Source organism: Artibeus jamaicensis, unplaced genomic scaffold (assembly GCF_021234435.1).
Source record: "Artibeus jamaicensis isolate MK-2021 breed Jamaican fruit bat unplaced genomic scaffold, CSHL_Jam_final contig_311, whole genome shotgun sequence".
In the NCBI taxonomy this organism is placed as follows: domain Eukaryota; kingdom Metazoa; phylum Chordata; class Mammalia; order Chiroptera; family Phyllostomidae; genus Artibeus; species Artibeus jamaicensis.
This window is the reverse complement of record NW_026521717.1, coordinates 780,236-800,547: the sequence shown is the minus strand read 5'-3', so window position 1 is coordinate 800,547 and position 20,312 is coordinate 780,236. Positions and strand designations below refer to the sequence as shown.

At 38.6% G+C, this 20,312-nt stretch overlaps 1 protein-coding gene across 1 annotated transcript in view; it reads right to left on the bottom strand.

Annotated features, from left to right (window-relative positions):
• Positions 1–20,312, bottom strand: part of CTTNBP2 (cortactin binding protein 2) — a 195,605-nt gene that overhangs the window by 47,827 nt on the left and 127,466 nt on the right. Inside the window, 3 exon segments of the mRNA XM_053662975.1 lie at positions 2,469–2,568; positions 2,651–2,737; positions 16,555–16,634. Coding sequence (XP_053518950.1) covers positions 2,469–2,568; positions 2,651–2,737; positions 16,555–16,634 — 267 coding nt within the window.

Sequence of the window (20,312 nt, the reverse complement as noted above, 5' to 3'; positions counted from 1 at the left end):
TCTGAGGGGCATTCAGAGAGAAGAAACAAGCAGAGCAGCCACTTACAGGAAAGCATATAAGAAATAGGCAAAGGGGGCAGAAAGTAAGGTGGTGCTGATGGCAATGAAGGAAAATGCACACAGAGAGCAACTTGGCAGGACATAACTGTGGACTGGCTATGGGATTGGGGTGATGGGTCCATGAGTGAGAGGACCTCGGGGTTCTATGTCAGTCTCCTATTGCTTTAAAAATTGAAATAGCTGACAATACTGAAAGGACAAAACCATACATTTCACATAAATACCTAAATTTCTGGCTTCTTCCTAAAAGTTATAAGATCTCAGGACACTAAATCTACACTTCTGCCAGTAACAAGCTGCTGGAGCTGAGAGCTACCTTCAAGGTAAATGGAGACATGCCTCCTCCTCCCTCCAGCCCCATCCAGCCTGGTTCATCTGTTAATGTGGCTTGTTGGCACCTGTGGTCATGTAAGTTTTCAAGCCTGTGAATAAGACCTGAGTTTCTACTTCGAGGGACCAAAAGACTTGTGCCATTAACCAAATTTGAAAATCATTAAGAGGAGTTCTTTTTCTTTGGGGGGGGGAAATAATTTTTAGTTCTTTTTTCTTTCCAAACACACCAGAGAATCATGCAATGCTGCCAGCGTTGGATGCAATCCTGGGCCACAAATCCAAGATTTTCCCCATAGATTTAGAAATGTGAGTCATCCACCTTAGGTCACCTCATGACCTACTTCACTGCTCATCTATGTTCTTAGCTCTCTAGGCTTAAGTGGAATACAGTCTGTAGTTGCTATCTATCTGATAGGGAGAGAAAAATATTTTAGCTTCTTACTTTGAGATAAAAAAAAGACAAAGCCAAAAAACGTGCAGTGCATTAATTACATAACTAAAAGGGAAACAGAAATTTTGGCACAGGTGTTTTTAAGAAGTGGCTAGCAGTGATTCAGATTGTGTTCAGGAGTCAGATGTTTGGGTTTAAGTCTTCTTCTGTGTCTTAGCTGAAGGACCTTATGCAAAGTACTTAACCTCTCTCTTGTTTCTTTTTAAGATTTTATTTATTTCTAGAGAGAAGGGAAGGGAGGAGAAAGGGAGGGAGAGAAACATCAATGTGTGGTTGCCTCTCACATGCCCCCAACTGGGGACCTGACCCACAAGCCAGGCATGTGCCCTGACTGGGAATCGAACTGGCAATTCTTTGATTCACAGGCTGGTACTCAATACACACTAGCCAGGGCCAAAGTACTTAATCTCTTATTTCAAGTGTTTCATGTTTATAAATCAGGGTGTTTAGAATAGGTCCTACCAGAATAAGAGCTTAATAAATTTTAGCTATTATTAATAACATCTTCAGAGGAAACAGTTTTCTGTAGCTAACATTCACTGCTTTCTGGCCAAAGGCTAGCCTGGGTACTACAGCAACATTCAGATTCTAGCGGGATTTTCCTGTATCCAAAGTGTGCGTCTAGGAATCTTCAGTCCATCCCCAAATCTGCCTCTTAATTTTATTTCTTGAGTTAGGAACTACTGGTCATTTCCTTCTTCCTAAACTTGGTCAACAGCTGCCCCAGCCACAAGATAGTACACTTGATTACAGCTCCAAAGATGAGAAGAATCCCTCCCTCCAAAAGGGAGATCTGAATTTGGGCTTCAAACCATCCTTCATGTATCTTACAACTAACTGCCTCCCCTCTTCAGCTGCTCCCCAGGGCTCTCTGTGGCTCTTATCCTGTGGAAACTGGGGTATGCTTCATTTCAGTTTTGTGTCATAGTCACTAGTCATGCTACCCTATGCAGGGCTATGCTAATTCCACCTGTGGTGAAATGGTCATAGTCTTAAACTCTGAAACCTAAGATGTACAATTCAAGAAAACGCATTTAATCCTCGTTCTTTCACCATGTAATTGTGGCAAGTTATTGATCTTCTCTGTGCCTATTTCCTCACCTTTGAAATGGAGATAATTATACCTCCTTTCATAGTGTTGTCAGAGATTAAATGCATGCAATGTGTTTAGCAAAGTGCCAGTGAATACCATACTGAGGGTGGTGTGAAGAAGGTAGTTCAATAATAAAAATTACCATAACCAATCTCTTATTATCACCATGCAATTCTAAACAGTATCAGTGATGCAATACTCAGTCCCACTAGGGTAGACTGCTCCCACCAATTTCTCCTTGGTATACTCTGGTGCCAGTAATACAGTATGCTCACATAGATGACTTATTTTAAAAAGATTTAAAAAGAAGAAAATGCAGAATGTAAAATAAGTATAATGATGTATATATTTTTACAACTGTTGATGCGTAATTTTTGCAAATGTTCACCTGAGTTGCCAATTTTCATCCCATAGCTGTTGAATAATTGAAAAGTGGATTTTATTTCCAAGCAACAACTTTACTGGCTTTAATGGGATCACTGAAGAGCATGCCTTTGGTTATTACAGTTCAGTTTGCTGAAATGGTCTTACCGCTACTGATGAACAGGTCTACTAGCTGTTCCTTAGAGAAACCAGCATCCACTTCCGCTCTCACTATTTCACAGGAGAATCCTGAAGTCATTTGCTTGTGCTTTGATAAGGAAGGACACTGGTTAGTTCTGCACACATTTGAGTTTTCAAAGAAAAGAAGAGGGTATGCAAGTAATTGGTACCTTCATGCAGACTGCAAGCTGATATACTATGTAGTCCTGCAAGCTTCCTTGTGGGCCATGGAAAATGACAGTATGATATTGCTCAACCTATTAATAAACCAAGAAGAGAATTTAAGTGAAAATTCTAAGTTCAGAAGAGAAAAAATGATGGTATACAAGTGTGAAAATCCCTTTATGATTGTCCTTAGTCTTTCAAAGGATTAAAATAATATTTTAATTAATTAGCTTTATTCATTGGACATGCCATGTTTTTCACTTTCATGTGAAACATTGGAATATATTATATATTTATATGTATTTTTGTATAGTGCTTGTATATTTAAAGCAAGAGATGGTATTTTATGAAAAAGCATACTCTTTGTTGTATTATCTACAGCTGTACAGTGTATTAGCTGGGAACAGGGTTCCCAGCATATTTTGTCCCTTACAGAAGTTCTATTATTCTTTTTCTTTATTATTGCTTGTAGATGATCTTTAGTTTGAGTTTTTCCACTGCTTATTTTACTTTTCATAATTAAGAGGTGAACATTAAGAAGAGTTTGGAAAAGAAATATGCAAGGCCCAGGCGATGTAGCTCTGATTGGGGACCTGCGAACCAGCGATCGCGTTCGTTCCCAGGGGCACATGCCTGGTTGCAATTCCTGCAGGCTATCCCAGCAGGGGCGTAGAAAGGCAACCATACATTGATGTTTCTCTCCCTCTCTCCTTCCCTTCCCCTCTAAAGACAAATAAATAAAATATTAAAAAAAAAAAAGAAATATAAAGCAGAGAAATCACTAAAGCAACCATTATGTTTCCTTCTAGCTTTTTTCTTTGCAAAGCTGATGTATTGATATGTTTTTAAGAATATATGAGTGTTATCTATTTATGGCTGTTGTACATCACAGAGTATCTTTGACTTTTTATGTAAAAGATATCTTGATGAATATCAAAAATTCTTTGATAAACCAAGGGTGTCCAAGCTGTGGCCCATGGGCCACATGTAACTCAGGATGGCTATGAATGTGGCCCATTACAAAGTCATAAATTTACTTAAAACATTGAGGTTTTTTTGTGATTACATGTCACAATGTATTTAATGTGTAGCCCAAGACAACTGTTCTTCCAGCGTGGCCCACAGACACAAAAAGTTTGGACACCCCTTATAGTATTCTGTTCTGAATTTAATGTTTCAAAGAAATTTAGGTAGAGACTGATCACTTTTACTTTGTAAAAAAAAATCTACCTGGATGCCTATAGGATTTAAAAAAATGTTTATCTTCATATATAAGGATATTTCATCTGAGAACATGTAGAGATGTAGCACTGCTGGGATGGAAAGCCAATGTCCTTCTTTGCCATTGGGCAAAGACAGTGATGTTTGGAGCAAGATGTAGAGGAGATGTCATTTTCCACCTCCATCACCCCAGAGCTGAGCTCCCACTCCCAACTTACATGCTTGAGAGAGGCTTTCTTCTTGGAAAGGTCTTTCAGAATAAGACGTGCATAGATAAAGTGACAACCTAACTGGTACAGTCAGAGGTAGCTCATGTACACAGATTGAGCCACACAGACTTAGAAACATGTTAAACCTGAAAGGGTCTGTTTTCTCTTTATAATTTGGAATGGGACAATGTAAGTATACACTTGTGTATGTAACCTTTGTGCTGCTGTTGCTCTCTCATGCTCTGATGATGCTATCCCTTTGAGATTATAAGGGAAAGCCACATCTTTGAGGGTGTTTGGAGTGGACTTCTCTGAAAATGGTGAATGTGCCCCTGGTTTGTCATTACAGGAGAAGGCAGATTCTAGGATACAAAGGGAGAGCTTGAGAGAAAGCCTTCAGCATGAAAGAGGAAACCCTTTCCTATCTGGGGCCTCCAAGGAGACCAAGACATGCTTAGAAGAACTCCTGGAAAGGGGAAAAATGAGACTTGATTACCAGATGTCAGACCATGAGCTAACAAAAAGTGGTCCTTTAAGGGACTCCTTATGTTTGTTGTTGAACTTGGGTTTTAGGCTCTGAAAGACAACATATCTGGTAGCCATGAGCAATTTTCTCAGGGTTTGAATACTATTCCACTACTGTTAACCCTTCAATAGAAAAGGGAGCGGTTGGATTCACACTTGGACTAAGGCAGCAACAGGGAAAGTGGTATGACAGTGGTTTTAGCTGCCCAAGAAATGTCAGCATCCTAAAGTCACAGGGTGAACTCGGCAGTGGCTGATCTGGGCTGTTTTCTGTGGTAGGGGGTCTGTGAACCAAGCAATGTTATACCTGCCAGCGAGGAGCAAGACATGGACAGGGACTCCCCACACACATGGGAGACAGGATATCCTAGCAAGCTCAACTGAGGTTCTGCTTCTAGGGAGTGAGGCTATGGAGCCACCAAACTGAAGAGGTAATTTATTACTAAAAATAATTTTTAAAGGATAGTCTGTTCTCATTTGTACCTACAAGATGCAAAAGCTTGGGGATAAATAAATTGTACCTGTAAAAAAAAATGTAACCTGGAGTTATCTAGTTGTGGCTTCTCTCTCTGAATTTTACATGAAACATGGTAAATCCTATAGATATGCATAGCCAGGCCTTTTTTGGCTTAGACAATTTTTCTCCCATTATGTTTTTGGTAATTTCTCCTTTCCTAGCTCTGTTACTTCTAACCTATCATCCAATGTTAGAGTAGGTAGCTAGTTAGATATTAACAAGGAAAGAGGGAGCAAAAACCCCAAAACATTTGTCTAAGCAGGGTAAATAGCCTTGCAGTCACGATGGGGTGGGGGACAGTAAAAGACATAGTTCCACCAGCTCAACAAGCCTGGGAAAAACCACAGGCATCCTGTGAGGAGAGTGAAAGGGTCAGAGGGAATTGCCTATTATTAGCTCCTGGGCAGACCTGTACACAAGTCGCCTTGAAGTGACCTCTCTTCAATTATACCAATTATAATAAATTAGCATTGCATTTTTGATACCTCTCCATGCCCCACTGTAGACAAATCTAGACAATTGTGGGCAGGAGCCAGAGTGGTAGGACACTATCCTAAAGAAAACAGGACAGGATTGGATAGCTTAAAAATAAGCCTGTTCTTTTTAGGGATGGGATAGTTCTAAATAAACTCACTCTTCTACCAGCCTAGGAGAACAAAAGGATCATAATACCAAAGGATCCATGCAGTTGCTTTTTTAGCTTACCTGCTCTCTCTCCCTGAGTGTACTTCTGCTTTAAGGGGCATTTGCTCTTTCAGCCTGCCCACTCTCTCTGAGTATACTTTCACTTTAATAAATCTAGCCACTGCTGCTTGAACCACTCTTCTGTGAGTGTATCCCTGAATTCTCTCCTGTAATACCTCAAAGAACCTTCTCCATCTGGGGACATTATCATGCTTACTTATTTTCCTTTGCTGAGCTCTGTGAAGACATCTATCATCATCATAACTCTGTCCTCCATCATAACTCTGTCCTCTCTGGGAGAGCTCCAGTTAGACTTCTCACAACACTAACTATTCCCTGTCTCACTTCTGTTCTTTATTGTCCCAAGTACAGTTTAATGAAGCCACTGCATTTTTAATTGTTTTTATAGTTCCTTACCTTGTCCACCTCCTTTATAACACTTTTTTTTTTAAATCTTAGCCTGCACTCTACCATGGCTTTAGTGTCCTGATTTCATAGTTTATCTCCTTGCATTCTCTAGAGAATAAGCATAAGTTTCTACTTTTTTCTTGTAATTTTTAAGGTGTGCTTTTCTTCTGAGTTTTGAAAATGATTAGCTCTGCCATTCTTCTGCAATATTCTTCCTACATAATGTTAACTTGATATTAGTATTTATGTACTTGTGAAATCACTGGAAGAATTCTGCAGTAAAGCAAGATGTGGGAACTAGGACAGGCTTCATTTGGTGTCTAGTAATTTTTTGGCTGAATTCCTGCCTTAGGCCATTGGGCGGGTAGTGGGCTGGTGTCTAGAGTTTATAGCTAAATTCTAGGATCCAGGACTAGCTGCAGTGGGCTGAACTCTTGCAGACACTGAACACCATGGCAGACAAATGCATGAGATAAAACTGAAGACCCAGGGAGAAGGATGCTCCTGTATCCACCCCACTGACAGTGTTTATCTAATACACTATCCAGATGCAGCACACTCTCCCCAAGCCCAACAACTTCCTGCCAGGTATTTCCAGGAGCTTTCATCTCTGAATGAATGTGGAAGGACCTGTACTGACAGAAGGTAAAGGAGCAAGCATGTCAGGGTAGTGCAGAAAGCAGAGACTATAAAGTCAAGGTAATATGTCCATTTTCTAACCAGTATAAACCTTTCCTTTTAAAATATTAGTAATATAATAATAGTGTAGTAGGCAGTTAGAGAGGCATGAGCAGAGCAAGGGTGATAGACCAAGTACCAAAGTCACCAAGGGTGGAAAGCCCTGGGCACCTAGCAAATGGACAATTGTAGGGTTGGACCTCACTGCTAGGGTGACCTTTCCTTCCCTAGCATATCACTGGTCATGTGATATGCTATGGGAGTTCAGACTGGTCATGTGATATGCTATGTAGTTCAGACTCTGCTGACCTTTCATATTGCTGGTCCTGTAGTTTGAGCACTCCTTGACCTTTCCTCCCCTGGGATGTCACTAGTCATGTGCTAGATCCCCTTACAGGAGGAAAAGGGACCAGAGAATAGCCACACAACTCTCAAAAACCCTTCCACAGTCACTCCCTTAAGCATTAATCTGTAAAGATAATAGATTAGGCCTGTTGTGTTCCAGCTCTAGGCCCCAAAAATCAGCAAGGCCAGGTGGAGGCAATGCCATCAGGAACCTCCGCCTTGGGGCCAACCAGTTAGTAGAGACCATGACTCTGAAAGGGCACACCTGAGAAGCTGATGAATATTCTATTGAGATCCTCCCCTGAGACCTCCAGATAAAAGATAAAAACCCTCAAGACAAACAGCTCAGCATGGTATCTGTTTATCTGTCTGTTTCTCTAGAACATCCATACCTTTCTCCACCCTTTGTCCCCAGGGGGCACTCTCTCTTTCTGGAGTATACGTGTGTTTTTCCCCCTCTCCTCCCTCCAGGGGCATTCTTTCTACTTTCTCTGAATATCCAAGGGCCCTTCTTTTGCCTGTATAACTTGTATCCTGAGCCCATGCAGCCCAACTTGCTCACTTCTTCTGTAGCTCACTCCTTCTACCTCTGACTTTCTACATAAATTTGCTTATCTTTGAGTCTTAGCTCTGAGTTCTTTCTTAGCCAGAACTGAAGTACTGAGGTTGCTGAACCAAGGTCCAATTGTGGGTAATAATCTGATGTCTTTTTTGCTGCCAACAGTAGAAAGGCATTAAAAGTGTTTTCCTACCTAATTTCTAGTTGGCCTAAAATAAGTAGGCCTAAAAGGGCAGTAGAAAGTTTTTCTAGATTATCATCAAAAAGAGAACTTAGTTCTATTTTTTCTGTTATTGTGAGGTTTTATCACTTTTCAAAAGTATTTCAGTGGGAAACTGTGTGTTAGGCACTGCAAGCCAGGTGCAACTTTAAACCATAAATCTTGAGCTCTCCAAATTAATTTCAAACTGCCATGACTTACTGGGTAGAAATTCTCTCACAAAGAATGGATTATTTCATAACAGTGAAATTAAATATAGAATTTCAAGATTTACTGAATATTCGACCTCTGAGATTTTCAAGTAGCATTGTCATTTAATCTTGTCTCACTTTTGAAAACAAGGGTGCTCTCTATTCATTACAGCCATCCTGTCAAACAGCCTGTACTCTCTTAAGATTGATTTTGAAATCATATAACAGCAAGAGACCCATCTTTGCAGATAAGCTGTCTTCAATTTCAACACCTCATTTGTTCTCAGACTGTAGGGGTCTTATGAAATATAGGTAGAATACATTTCATTTACAATTTTATTGAAAAGACTGTTCACTAGCAGTGAGCATTTTGTATTCACAGAGACTATTATCCTTTCTGCAAAAGAGTAAACTATAAATAAGTGAACAAAGTAAGTAAATAAAGAGAAAAACAAACATATGCATTCCAATAGTAAGTTTCTCCTCACTTCAGGCATTATCACATTTTTTCAATGTTATTTTGTTCTATCTAGTCAATGATATAGCTGTGCTGGTTACCATTTAAATTCTGAACCAAAAAGTTTAATTGCTGGGAGCCTATTACTCTACTGAGACTGGTGCAAACATGCAAAGCTATGCAAGAAAAAATAGTTAGCTATTTTAGCATTACCATTTACATTTCACTAAATACTAAGATCTGAGGTATGGTAATTATATATGCTACGTGCTTCCACCAGAGGGCTCTAAAGATAGATAGGTAAGTAGATGCACAGAAAGACATGCAAGCAAGCAGACAGATTTTTTAGGGTAAGAGGTAAATATTTTAATTGTGTTAAAAGGAGATCTCTTCTTTGAAAAAGAAAATCAAAGTTAATTTCTAAAAAGGTGAACTGTAGTTGTCAGAATTATCCCCTACGTGCATGCTTATAGTGTAACATTTTTGCTTATTAGTGAAAGGACTTGGGCCTTATCACCACAATTGGTACCAATCCTTTTTATTCTGGTGTCTTCACAGCCTATTCAGGAAGCTGTTATCACATGTCAATTAGTGCTTTGTGAGGCAAATGAATTCTGCATTAAATGGAACAATGAACTCAACAAAGGCCCATCCATTCCTTTATTTTTTTCCCTGCACAGTGGTTTTTCTGCAGAAATGGAGTTCACAAGACTACTCACAAGAGTAGTCTCCACTATGGTCAATGTGGCAAATGCAATGTGGTTTCAGGCTTGTGGCATTGTTTCAGAATTGTGGCAATATACTTCACCTTTTATTTGGAGTTCTATTTGTCAGAGTCTGAGGAAAAGCTTCTATGGTACTGAGACAGTTTCAGGCCAGGTTGTGGTAAGATGCTGAACTCAAAAAAGAATGAAAAATAAAAGGTCTTTACCCAGCCAATGAAATATGGATGGCTATAGCTTAACATGTCATGTTTTATAGCTAGAACTTTCATTCTGACTTCTTCTGACACTTGGTTTTAAAGAAATAATTCATATGTGACTTCAGAGCCACAAATGACAGTTACTAGCAATTTATTCATATAAAATCCTCCAAATATATTTGCACATCCAGCACAGGGAATACACAAAACTGGAGTCCTTCTTGTTAGAGAAGGTTTTAACCATTTGCTGAGGTCCCTCTTAATAGAATAGATATATAAGAGAATAGAACTGAAGAGAAATTACAGTTTACAAATGAAGACACACATTTTCTATTTTTAAAAATTATCCCACTGAAACTGTAAAAGCTGACTTCAGACTTGGTTACTAAATTCCAATAAAGCTAGGCCATCATTTATTAACATAAATATACTAACTTGGTTATTATAGTTATGTAAGGAAAAAGGACTGATGGACAAGTGTGGTGATTGCTTGGGGGAAGGGGATATAAAGGAACTAAATAGTAATTGAAAAATATAATAACGATTATATAAAAAAATAAAAATATAAAACTCTAGATATCTTGACCATAACCCTACCTTGTACCTAGGTTCTAGCACTCATGAACTCTTCCTGCTCCAGACCTCCTCTGGACTGACAGCAGCACAACTGGCTAGAACCTTCCTCTACTACAACCATGGGAGCCTAAAGATCCACTGGTTTTAGAGCCACCTCTTCCTCATACTGGGAAACGAGCCTCCTCCTTCTACTGGAACATCACCCAGCCTTGCACCTTCACATCTTGGAAAAGATCAGGATGGACATGGTCATCTGCTAAAGAGATTGATGGAGATTTTGTGGGCTGTTTTAGGTATATAACCAGTATTTATGAGATCATTTTTATGGGGCCATAGCAAATTTATTTTTGTATTTATTAAAATAATCTCCTAGTGAGGACTGAAGTGGACAGCCAATAAGTGGAAGAATCTAAAGATTTATGTCCTGTTGGAATCAGAGTAGTACATTTTAAAAATAGTGCTCAGAGTAGGACTTCTGGCCAAGATGGAGGTGAAGGTACACACACTTCGCCACGTTGCACAGCCAAAAAAAAAAAGACAACAAATTTAAAAGCAAAAAATTAGCAAAACTGACAGAAAACTGAACTCTACGGAAGTCCAAAAACCAGCGACTTAAAGAAGAAACATTCATCTAGATTGGTAGGAGGGGTGGAGAGGGCAGCTAGAGCACAGAGAACTCGTGGCAAGGTGGTAGCTGGAGGAGCAGGTGGTCCCACATCTGCATGTGGATAAACTGGGAGGTACAACTCGGGAGTGAGACAGACCTCTCAACCCAGAGGTCCAGTGCGGGAAATAAAGCCTCAAAATCTCTGAGTGAAAACACCTTCGGGGGTTGAGGTGGCAGGAGAAACTCCCATCCTCACAGGAGAGTTAATTGCAGAGACCCACAGGGTCCTACAATTCACACAAAACCAGCTACCTTGGAATCAGCACCAGAAGGGCCCAATTTCCTTGTGGGTAGAGGATGAAGTGAATGAAAGCTGACAGACAGCTGAGTAAGCAGCACTGTTCCCTCTCGGACTCCTCCCCCACATACAGCACCATAATGCAGCCACATGGGTTGCCCCATCCTGGCAAACACCCAAGGCTCCACCCCTTACTACATAACTGGCATGCCAAGACAATAAAATATGGCCCAGATGAAGGAACAGATCAAAGCTCCAGAAAAAATATAACTAAGTGATAAAGAGATAGCCAACCTATCAGATGCAGAGTTCAAAATACTGGTAATCAGGATGCTCACAGAAAGGGTTTAATATGGGCACAAAACAGAGGGAAAAGTGAAGGCTATGAAAAATGAAATAAAGGAAAATGTACAGGGACCAATACTGAAGAGACGGAAACTAAAATGCAAATCAACGGTTTGGAGCAGAAGGAAGAAACAAACATTCAACCAGAACAAAATGAAGAAACAAGAATTTTAAAAGTGAGGAGAGGCTTAGGAACCTCCGGGACATCTTTAAATGTTCCAACATCCAAATCATAAGGGTGCCAGAAGGAGAAGGGGAACAGCAAGAAACTGAAAACTTATTTGAAAACATAATGTAGGGAACTTCCCTAATCTGGCAAAGGAAGTAGACTTCCAGGAAGCTCAGAGAGTCCCAGAGAAGTTGGATCCAAAAAAGGACACACCAAGAGACATCATTATTAAGTTACTCAAGAACTTAACGAGAGAAGAGGGGGAGAAGAGAACAACTGTAATGGCATAATCAGTAAAATATATTAAAAAAAGAACTTAACGAGACTCTTAAAAGCAAGAGAAAAGAAGACAGTTACCTACAAAGGAGTTCCCATAAGACTATCAGTTGATTTCTCAAAAGAAACTTTACAGGCAAGAAAGGGTTGGAAAGAAGTATTTGAAGTCATGAAAAGCAAGAACCTACATCCAAGATTACTCTATCCAGCAAAGATATCGTTTAGAATGGAAGGGCAGAAAACGTGCTTCCCAGATAGGGTCAAGTTAAAGGAGTTCATCATCACCAAGCCCTTATATATGAAATGTTAAAGGGATTTATCTAAGAAAAAGAAGATAAAAAATACAAACAGTAAAATGATAACAAACTCCAAAATATCAACAACAGAACCTAAAAAAAACAAAAACAAAAATGAACTAAGCAAACAACTAGAACAAGAGCAGCATCACAAAAATAGAGATCACATGGAGGGTTATCAGTGGGAAAGGGGAGGGGAAAATGTGGGAAAAGGTACAGGGAATAAGAAGCATAAATGGCAGGTACAAAATACACAGGGGAGGTTAAGAATAATATGGGAAATGTGAAAACCAAAGGACTTATGTATATGACCCATAGATGTGAACTAAGGTGGCAGGATTGTACAGGGTTGAGGTTAATAAAGGGGAGAAAAAAATGGGACAACTGTAATAGCATAATCAATAAAATATGTTATAAAAATAGGGCTCATCTATTAGCATGATCTATTCAAGTATTTTTCTAAATAGTGTGATCTAGTCAAGTATTTTCTATTATATTCTTCTAATATAATAATCACTAAGTTATTAAAATACAAAGCTATGAATAAGCTAATAAAAACTGCTAACTGGCTATAAGAGAAAAAATTGAGTTAACAGAAAAAGTTCAGCTACTATAAATTATTAGTGATTAAAAGCTCAAATAAGTGAAATGCTTCCATATTAACTCAAAAATGGAGATTTAAAATGGATTTGTATTAACTATTTATTAAAAGTATTTAAAAATAACATCGCTTATTTTAAATGCTTGATTTGGAGTCTTCATTCCATATGGTTTTCTGCATAAAGGCTTTCATACATGCATTTGATATAACACATTTACGCACATAATAAAAACTGATTACTACAACTCTTTCTTAACCAATGAGTTAATAACTAGTATAAAGTATGGTTAAATGCATGTGAACAAAAGACAGCCTAAGTTCAACTCCTCAGGTTCAACCACTTACTTGCTGAGGACCTTAGGCAAGTTATTGTGAATCTTGGTTTATTTACCTGTAAAATGGGAGTAATGAGTATAAGTACCTACTTTATAGAATGATTAAAGACACAATCTATTAACTTAGAACAGAGCTTGGCATATAATAAATACTCATTAAAGTATTACTAGCTTTGCACCTCTATTGTACAGATTTTCAACAATTCTAAAGCACAGCAGTGGGCATATAATTATTTTTGTACATGCTAATTCATCTGCTTCAAATACCCTCCATGAGGCCTTCACTTCACTTGGTCTTCTGTTTACCTGTTACCACAGAAAGGTTTTTCCTATCAACTCCATCTAAAATCCATCCCTGCCACTAGCTTTTATTTCCTCACCTGCTTTATTTTTCTTTATATTTATAAATAGTGCTGGCCTCACATTATATGTTTTTATTTGTTTGTTTTTTATCTGTCTTCCTCACTAGAATATGAGCTCCATGCATTTAGGGAATGCATCTTATTTATACATAGCTATATCCTAAATTCCTAAAACTGTCTTCATTTAGGAGGCTTTCAATAAATAGTTATCGAACAATTGAATTAAATAATTACACAAAATACAAAAATGCATAACACATGGTCTCTCTCCTTAAGGGGTTTATACTTCTGTATGGAAGAGGAAACACTGACAACCATTATAGTATACTATTGCCTCACTCATTAAAATTTTGAAGCAATTGCTAACATTATAGTTTTTATTTTCATCCATGAGTTAATTATTAGATTAAAAACATCCTTGCCTACAATCATTAAATTGAGAACAGTGTTAACAACACTACTCATTTAGTGTCTGGTTTGCTGGTCATTGGTAGGCAAACTATGCCTTATGCGTTAGGAGCCACACCCATAATTGCAACTGGAATGTGACTAGTGGACATTTCATTTGACAGATCTACTCAGACAAGGCTAAAATGCAGTTGTAATTCAGTTTTCTACTTATTTTATTAGCTAAACAGGTGAATGAGAAGCTCTGAGCCTAACCTGGCCTGGTACAGAGACACTGAGGATGGGGAAGGAGAGAAGGAAGTGGTTGTAGAATCTGACTCCACTGAGAGCTTTAAGTTCACATTCCTTAAAACCATTTGCTGACACAACTTCAAGCTGCACTTAAGCAAAGGAATGAGACAGATCCCCTTCCCATTTGTATAAAACCCACAGGCTTACTTTGATGTACTAGAGAAGAGGAGCAAACAGCAAATAAAAAAAGTAAAAGTGAGAAGACACCATCTCTCCTAAATTGTAAGGTCTTTGAATGTTTCTATGCCACTGTAGCTACTTTTATCAGTCCCAACTTTGAGCCTAACTAGATCAATGGAATGGTTTTCAATACTTCTTTTCATAAGGGCTTCTGGCTAGTGTTGATGGTTGAAAAAGCAGGACTTAAACCTGCTAATTATGTCACAATTTTGGTAAAAGAAGACGTAGAAAAACATTAGAATCCAGTAAAATTTCTATGCAGCAACCATCTTTGACCAATACAACACTAATTAAAAGCAGCCACAGCTGCTGATTCCTCTGAATGAACAGAAAGCTGCTTTTGAATCTGTTTTTGTTGAAACTAGCAAGGATTCACCTGATTCCACTGGGACGAGTGGAGATAAACAAGATCTTTGATATCTTTCATGTTTGCCTGCAGTTGAGCTAGAGAGCACTTAAAAAATTCTTACAAAGAAGTCACTCTACAATACAATGAACACACTTAGTTGCTATTCCAGGTATTTGCTGTTAGAAATTATTAAAGTTGTACACTAGTATCCTGGTCTGTGACCTGGTTACATTTTATAAGTTATTAGGCCACAAAGATGTTTGTTTTACATTGATTTTAAGATTATGGAAACTGTTATCATTTTCATCTTACTTGAAAGAAGGGGGAAGACTAATGAACTATGGAATATACTATTTGCTACAGTGGGGATTATTAATGCAATTTAAAATTCTACATCAACTGTCTTGGAATGCTCAGAAATTGAGTGCTAACAGATGAGAACATGAAAAAGGGCCAATTTTTTTTACAACTTTAATTATATTGAATGAAAATGTTCTGATCTGTATTTAAAAATACTTCTTTTCATCAGGAACAAAGATACCAATTCATAGTTAATAAAAACAATTTTTGTAAAGGGTCATACTCAAGCTCATTTACTTTAAAAAAAAATCCTCACCCAAGGTTTTTTTTTTTTTTTTAATTGATTTTAGAGAGGGAGGGAGGGGGAGAGAGAAACATCAATGTGAGAAACATGTGCCTGGATCAGGGATGGAGCCTGCAACCTGTCAGTGTATGCACTGACACTCCTACAATCTAATTCAAAAATGATTCCTTAGTTAATGTTTTGCACCACCAACATATATGAGTTTTAGAGAGACCTCACATATAGATACACATGTGTATCTGGGACTGTATTACCCTGGCTTCATCACTCTGTAGCTATGTGGCCTTGTAACTATTTTACCTCTCTTTGCCTCAGTTTCCTCATCTATATTTATAAGATGGGTGGTATTATCTATTTTGGAGGGGTATTTTCAGGAATCAATAAATCAGATATATTGCTTAGCATGTAATAAGTACTGGACAAATGCAAAACATTACATTTATCCATTTTGTATTGAGGATTTGCTACTTACTCTTGATAATCATACTCCCTACTTCTGTATTTTAGTAACAGAACTGCTTAATATTAGCAGAGTTGCCCAGCAAAACACACTTGCCAGTCCCACCTGGACGTGTGTCTAAACTCTCGTCAGGGGGATGTGGATAGGAATGGTGTGTGCAACTCCCCTGAAAGGAAAAGGCTTGCCCTCCAGGCTCTCCTTCCTCAGGCTGAAGCCTGGGGATGCAGCTGTGCCTCTCTGAGACAGGCTACATAAGCCATGCCCCAGGGAACAGTGGAGCACTGAGAGAGAAGGTGCTGCAGGGGTCACCCAGCCCTTGCACCCTCCCTGGATCTCTCACCTGCCAGGACTTCTATATTTGAGAAAAACAAACTTCTATACTGTGTAAAATATAGTTTTCTGGTTTCTGTTAAGTGGCCAAATAAAAATTCAGACTAATGCTAATTTACTTGTTTTTTAATTATGAAAATTTATAGCAAGGCATCTTGGTATTATTTATAGCCACTCTCTTCCATACTGATTAGTTACTTGATGTCAAGTCCTTGTTAGGGAAAGACAATCTTCTCCTGTTCAAATTACAGCAGTCACAACTCACAGGTGGTCTCTGGATCCAGGTAATGAACACCTAGATGGCAATGGCAGAAATCCAGAATTAAGTGATCAAAAGCCTCCCAAGGAGAGGGCTATTGGGGAAGGTAATGGGATCAGGGCACAGGCAATAGGGTGGGCAAGAGCTCACACACTCTTGTAAACATCAAAACAGGACACCTGATGTGGGATGGGAGTGTGAGGCTCCACTCAACAATGTCCACCTACCAGCCTGAGGTAGTTCTGCAGCATCTGAAGAGGAATCGTAGATGCATAAGTCACACTACAGAGGCAGCCTTCTTGAGGACCTGCAAGAAAGAAAAACAGAGAAGAAACACCAGCTCTGATCAGTGCATTCACTATTTTACTGTTTATAAGCAAACAATATCAGAGCTTGGTTCCGATATTCAGAAAGCTCTAGTCTTGGTCAGTATCAGTGCACAGGTCTGAGTTCTCCCTTTGGGCCCATTTCTCAGCTCTGTCTTCCCAACCCCCTATAAGTTTTGCTATTCTCTCAATGCATTATTTGAACCTAAAGGAATTTTCTAGGAGAATCCCATACTTTTTTAAAAACTAAGTATTATTCAAACAATAAAATAAAACTTTATTAGTTGAGACTGAATTTTTAAAGACTCCATTCCCAAGTATGGGAAATACATGATGAAATCTATAGCCTTCAATCTGAGCTTTAATTTCCTTGTATACAAAACTAGAACAAACAGAAATATGTATCCCTTTGGGTTGCTATAAGGATTAAATGAATTTATACTTTAAAGAAAATTCCTACCTGAGGATATTTTTGTTGACTTTAGAGAGAAAGAAAGGGAAAGAAAGAGAGAGAAAGGGGAGAAGTACAGATGTGGGAGAAACACTGATCAGCTGCCTTCCATACATGCCCTGACTGGGGATCAAAACTGCTATCTAGGAGGAGGAATTGTTAGGTTGAGGAAAAGGAAATACATTGATGTTTCTCTCCTCTTTTTCGATAAATAAAAAAATCTTTAAAAAACAAATGTGTGCCCTGACCAGGGATTGAGCCTGCAACCTTTTTCGTGTACAGGATGATGCTTCACCTGAGCTGCCCAGCCAGGGCTTGAATTTATACTTTTTAATGTGCTGTAAACAGGGCTTAGCACATAGCAGGTACTCACTAAACATTAGCTGGTACCATTATAGTAATCATATTGATCATACACTGTACTTGACAGTAACAAACTTCTGTTAACACCCTTTCTGTCATTCTTATCAGAGCATTAGTTTGACCTCTGATTTGTTCCTAATGGAATGCAATAAAAAATTGCAGGAATCAACAATCATCACCACAGTTATCCTTCTTAATGGAAGGTTCCAACAAACACTAATTACTATTAGTGGTAGTCACATGTGCATGGCTAGAGGAGGCAGGATTAAAACATGCAGGTTTAAGAACTGGTACTTCTAATTAATCATGAAGCAAATGCTCTGTCAATGTTATCTCACTGTAGAATATCTTTACCTGACAAAAGCACAGTGACTTGCTCTGTTTTATATTTTCTCATAAAGTCCCATGGGGATAGGGTGGAACTCTGACCTTCTGACCATGGCACACTTCCTAGTTCAAAGAAATTTTTTAAAATGTCAAGAGTTTTAAAAGTAATTTTTCTTCTAAAATTTGATATATAATCTCCTCTCTGAGAACCCTAAGGAATCCAGAGCTTAAACTGTCAAATGCATAGAGAGAATGTGTAAGGGTTACAGGTGGCGAACTTTCTAGTACAACTTTTATGGAAGGTCAAGAGGAAGACCTTCAAACTACAGGCCTCTCCAAAGTTGTCCTGAGGAGGTTTTGGGAGCAAACTTGAGCATGAAAATACAACTAAAGATTTCTAGGGTTAAGTTTTCAGGAGTGAACTGGTTACAACTGTTCATTGTTCTTCCAGTGCCTACTTCATAAAGGCCAAGCACTTTGAGCAAAGTAACAGGTCCTTTATGATCTAGTCCCTGACTCCTTTTCCAGCAAAATTTTAGACTCCAGAAAAAAAAACTCAGATAACCTCAGGTGCTCAGGAGTTTTCTCACGGTCTGGGCCCTCTGCTCACTCTTACTCAGAAAGGGTTCTATTTCACAGGTGCCTTCTCTGTGGAGGGATTAGTAATAACTTGTTTTCATCTCCTTCCTTCCACAGATTAATTCTTAAATAACTATTCTCAGCATGTCCCCAACATACATGTCCACCCCACCTGTAACTTTCAGTTATCTGTTAGCCAGGGCCCTTTTAATTTAGCTTAGGTTATCAACACAGTAGAATGACATATATATATGAATAACAACAATAATGTAGTTATCGATTATAAGAGGCTATAGCCAGGAACTTAACAAAGCCCTGTACCCAATGATTTTAGATCTAAAATTCTATGGGGGTGCCCTGCCCTCAGTGATGAGCATCAATGCTGAAATCCACTGCTCACAGAAAAATCTACCTGATGGTGGTGAATACCCATCTTCCTTTGCCAGTTTCCAGATTAACAAGATGAGGGCATATGGTAGAAGTATGTTTCCTTCAAAACATAGCTGTCTTTGTTTATCAGACCCCTAAGGCTGACCCACACCTTTAATAACACTGTTGCATGGACAAAATGTGATGCTCAAAGTCATTTCCAACTTCTTTTAATGCAATTATTTAATTATATATTTTTGGTAATAATTATTGTAATTTTAATTGTGCCAAAGAGCTTTGGAAGTTGTTGTGAATGTTTTAAAATCTAGCAGTAATATATATTTTCAAAGTATATTAGCATATATGAGTGAAGAAAAAAACATTTCTACTATAATAAGCCTATACATTAATGGCATGGTGAAAACCACCCTTCTCTCTACCTGGACCATGCTTTTGCAACATGGTTTTGTTGAGGTAAACAGGCTTCCCTATCAGATACACTGGGGTTTGAGTCCTGACTGCTGTGCTTGTTAGCTGCACTTCAGACAGGTCATCATGTAACTTGTCTAGTTATCTGTAAAATGAGCCTGTTGTAGGTCCCTGTTGTAGGAAACAATAAAAAGCACCCAGCACAATTCTGGCACAGTCCTAGCTGGTTACTGCAGATGTTAGCTCTCCTGGTTTAAGAGGAATGAAACTAACCACTGATGACTAAAATTTACAGAGCACTAAATATGCTCACAAAAAAGCAAATTTTATCTTTGTAAGGTCTTTTGAGGATGTTTCATGGATAGTCAAACCTTAGTTCTTGAATGTCTTAGTTCTCAGACAATGCTATTCTCGACCAAGTTGTTCATGGAAAAAAATGCCTTGGTTGTCTAACAAAACTTCAGGTTTCAATTCTCTACCCAGCAACACTTTCATGCTGATACCTGTATGATTACTCACAAGTCTCTCAGGTGACAAATAAAGATTTGGTTTTCAAACAAATTGTTTCTCAAACAGTTTTCCGGAATGAATTAAGTTTGAGAACCAAGGTTCCACTGTAACCAGCCATCACTCTGATTCACCCCATGTAGGGGATTTAAATATATTTTCATCAAAGTACTTCTTCCAACTCTAGACTTCATTAGGACTCTTGTTCTTGGAGGTGTTAATGGACACACAGGGGTTTCCAACCTGTGGCCCATGGGCTGCATATAGCCCAGGATGGCAATAAATGTGGCCCAACACAAAATCGTAAATTTACTTAAAACATAATGAGATTTTTTTGTGATTACGTGTCACAATGTATTTAATGTGTGGCCCAATATAACTCTTCTTCTTCCAGTATGGCCCAGAGGCGCTAAAAGGTTGGACACCCCTGGACAGCACCCCTGGAACTGCTCATGTACAAATTTGGAGCTGTGTTCAGTACTTGTGCATTAGCAAGCAGTTGCAGTGTGGTTACTTTCTTGCATTTATCTAGTGCAAGTGCAATCACAAGTCCTCATCAAGGGCTTTCATGTTCTTTACTCTCTGAGTATTATCTGAGGCATAAAAGCATTTTTATACTAACAGGCAACATTAT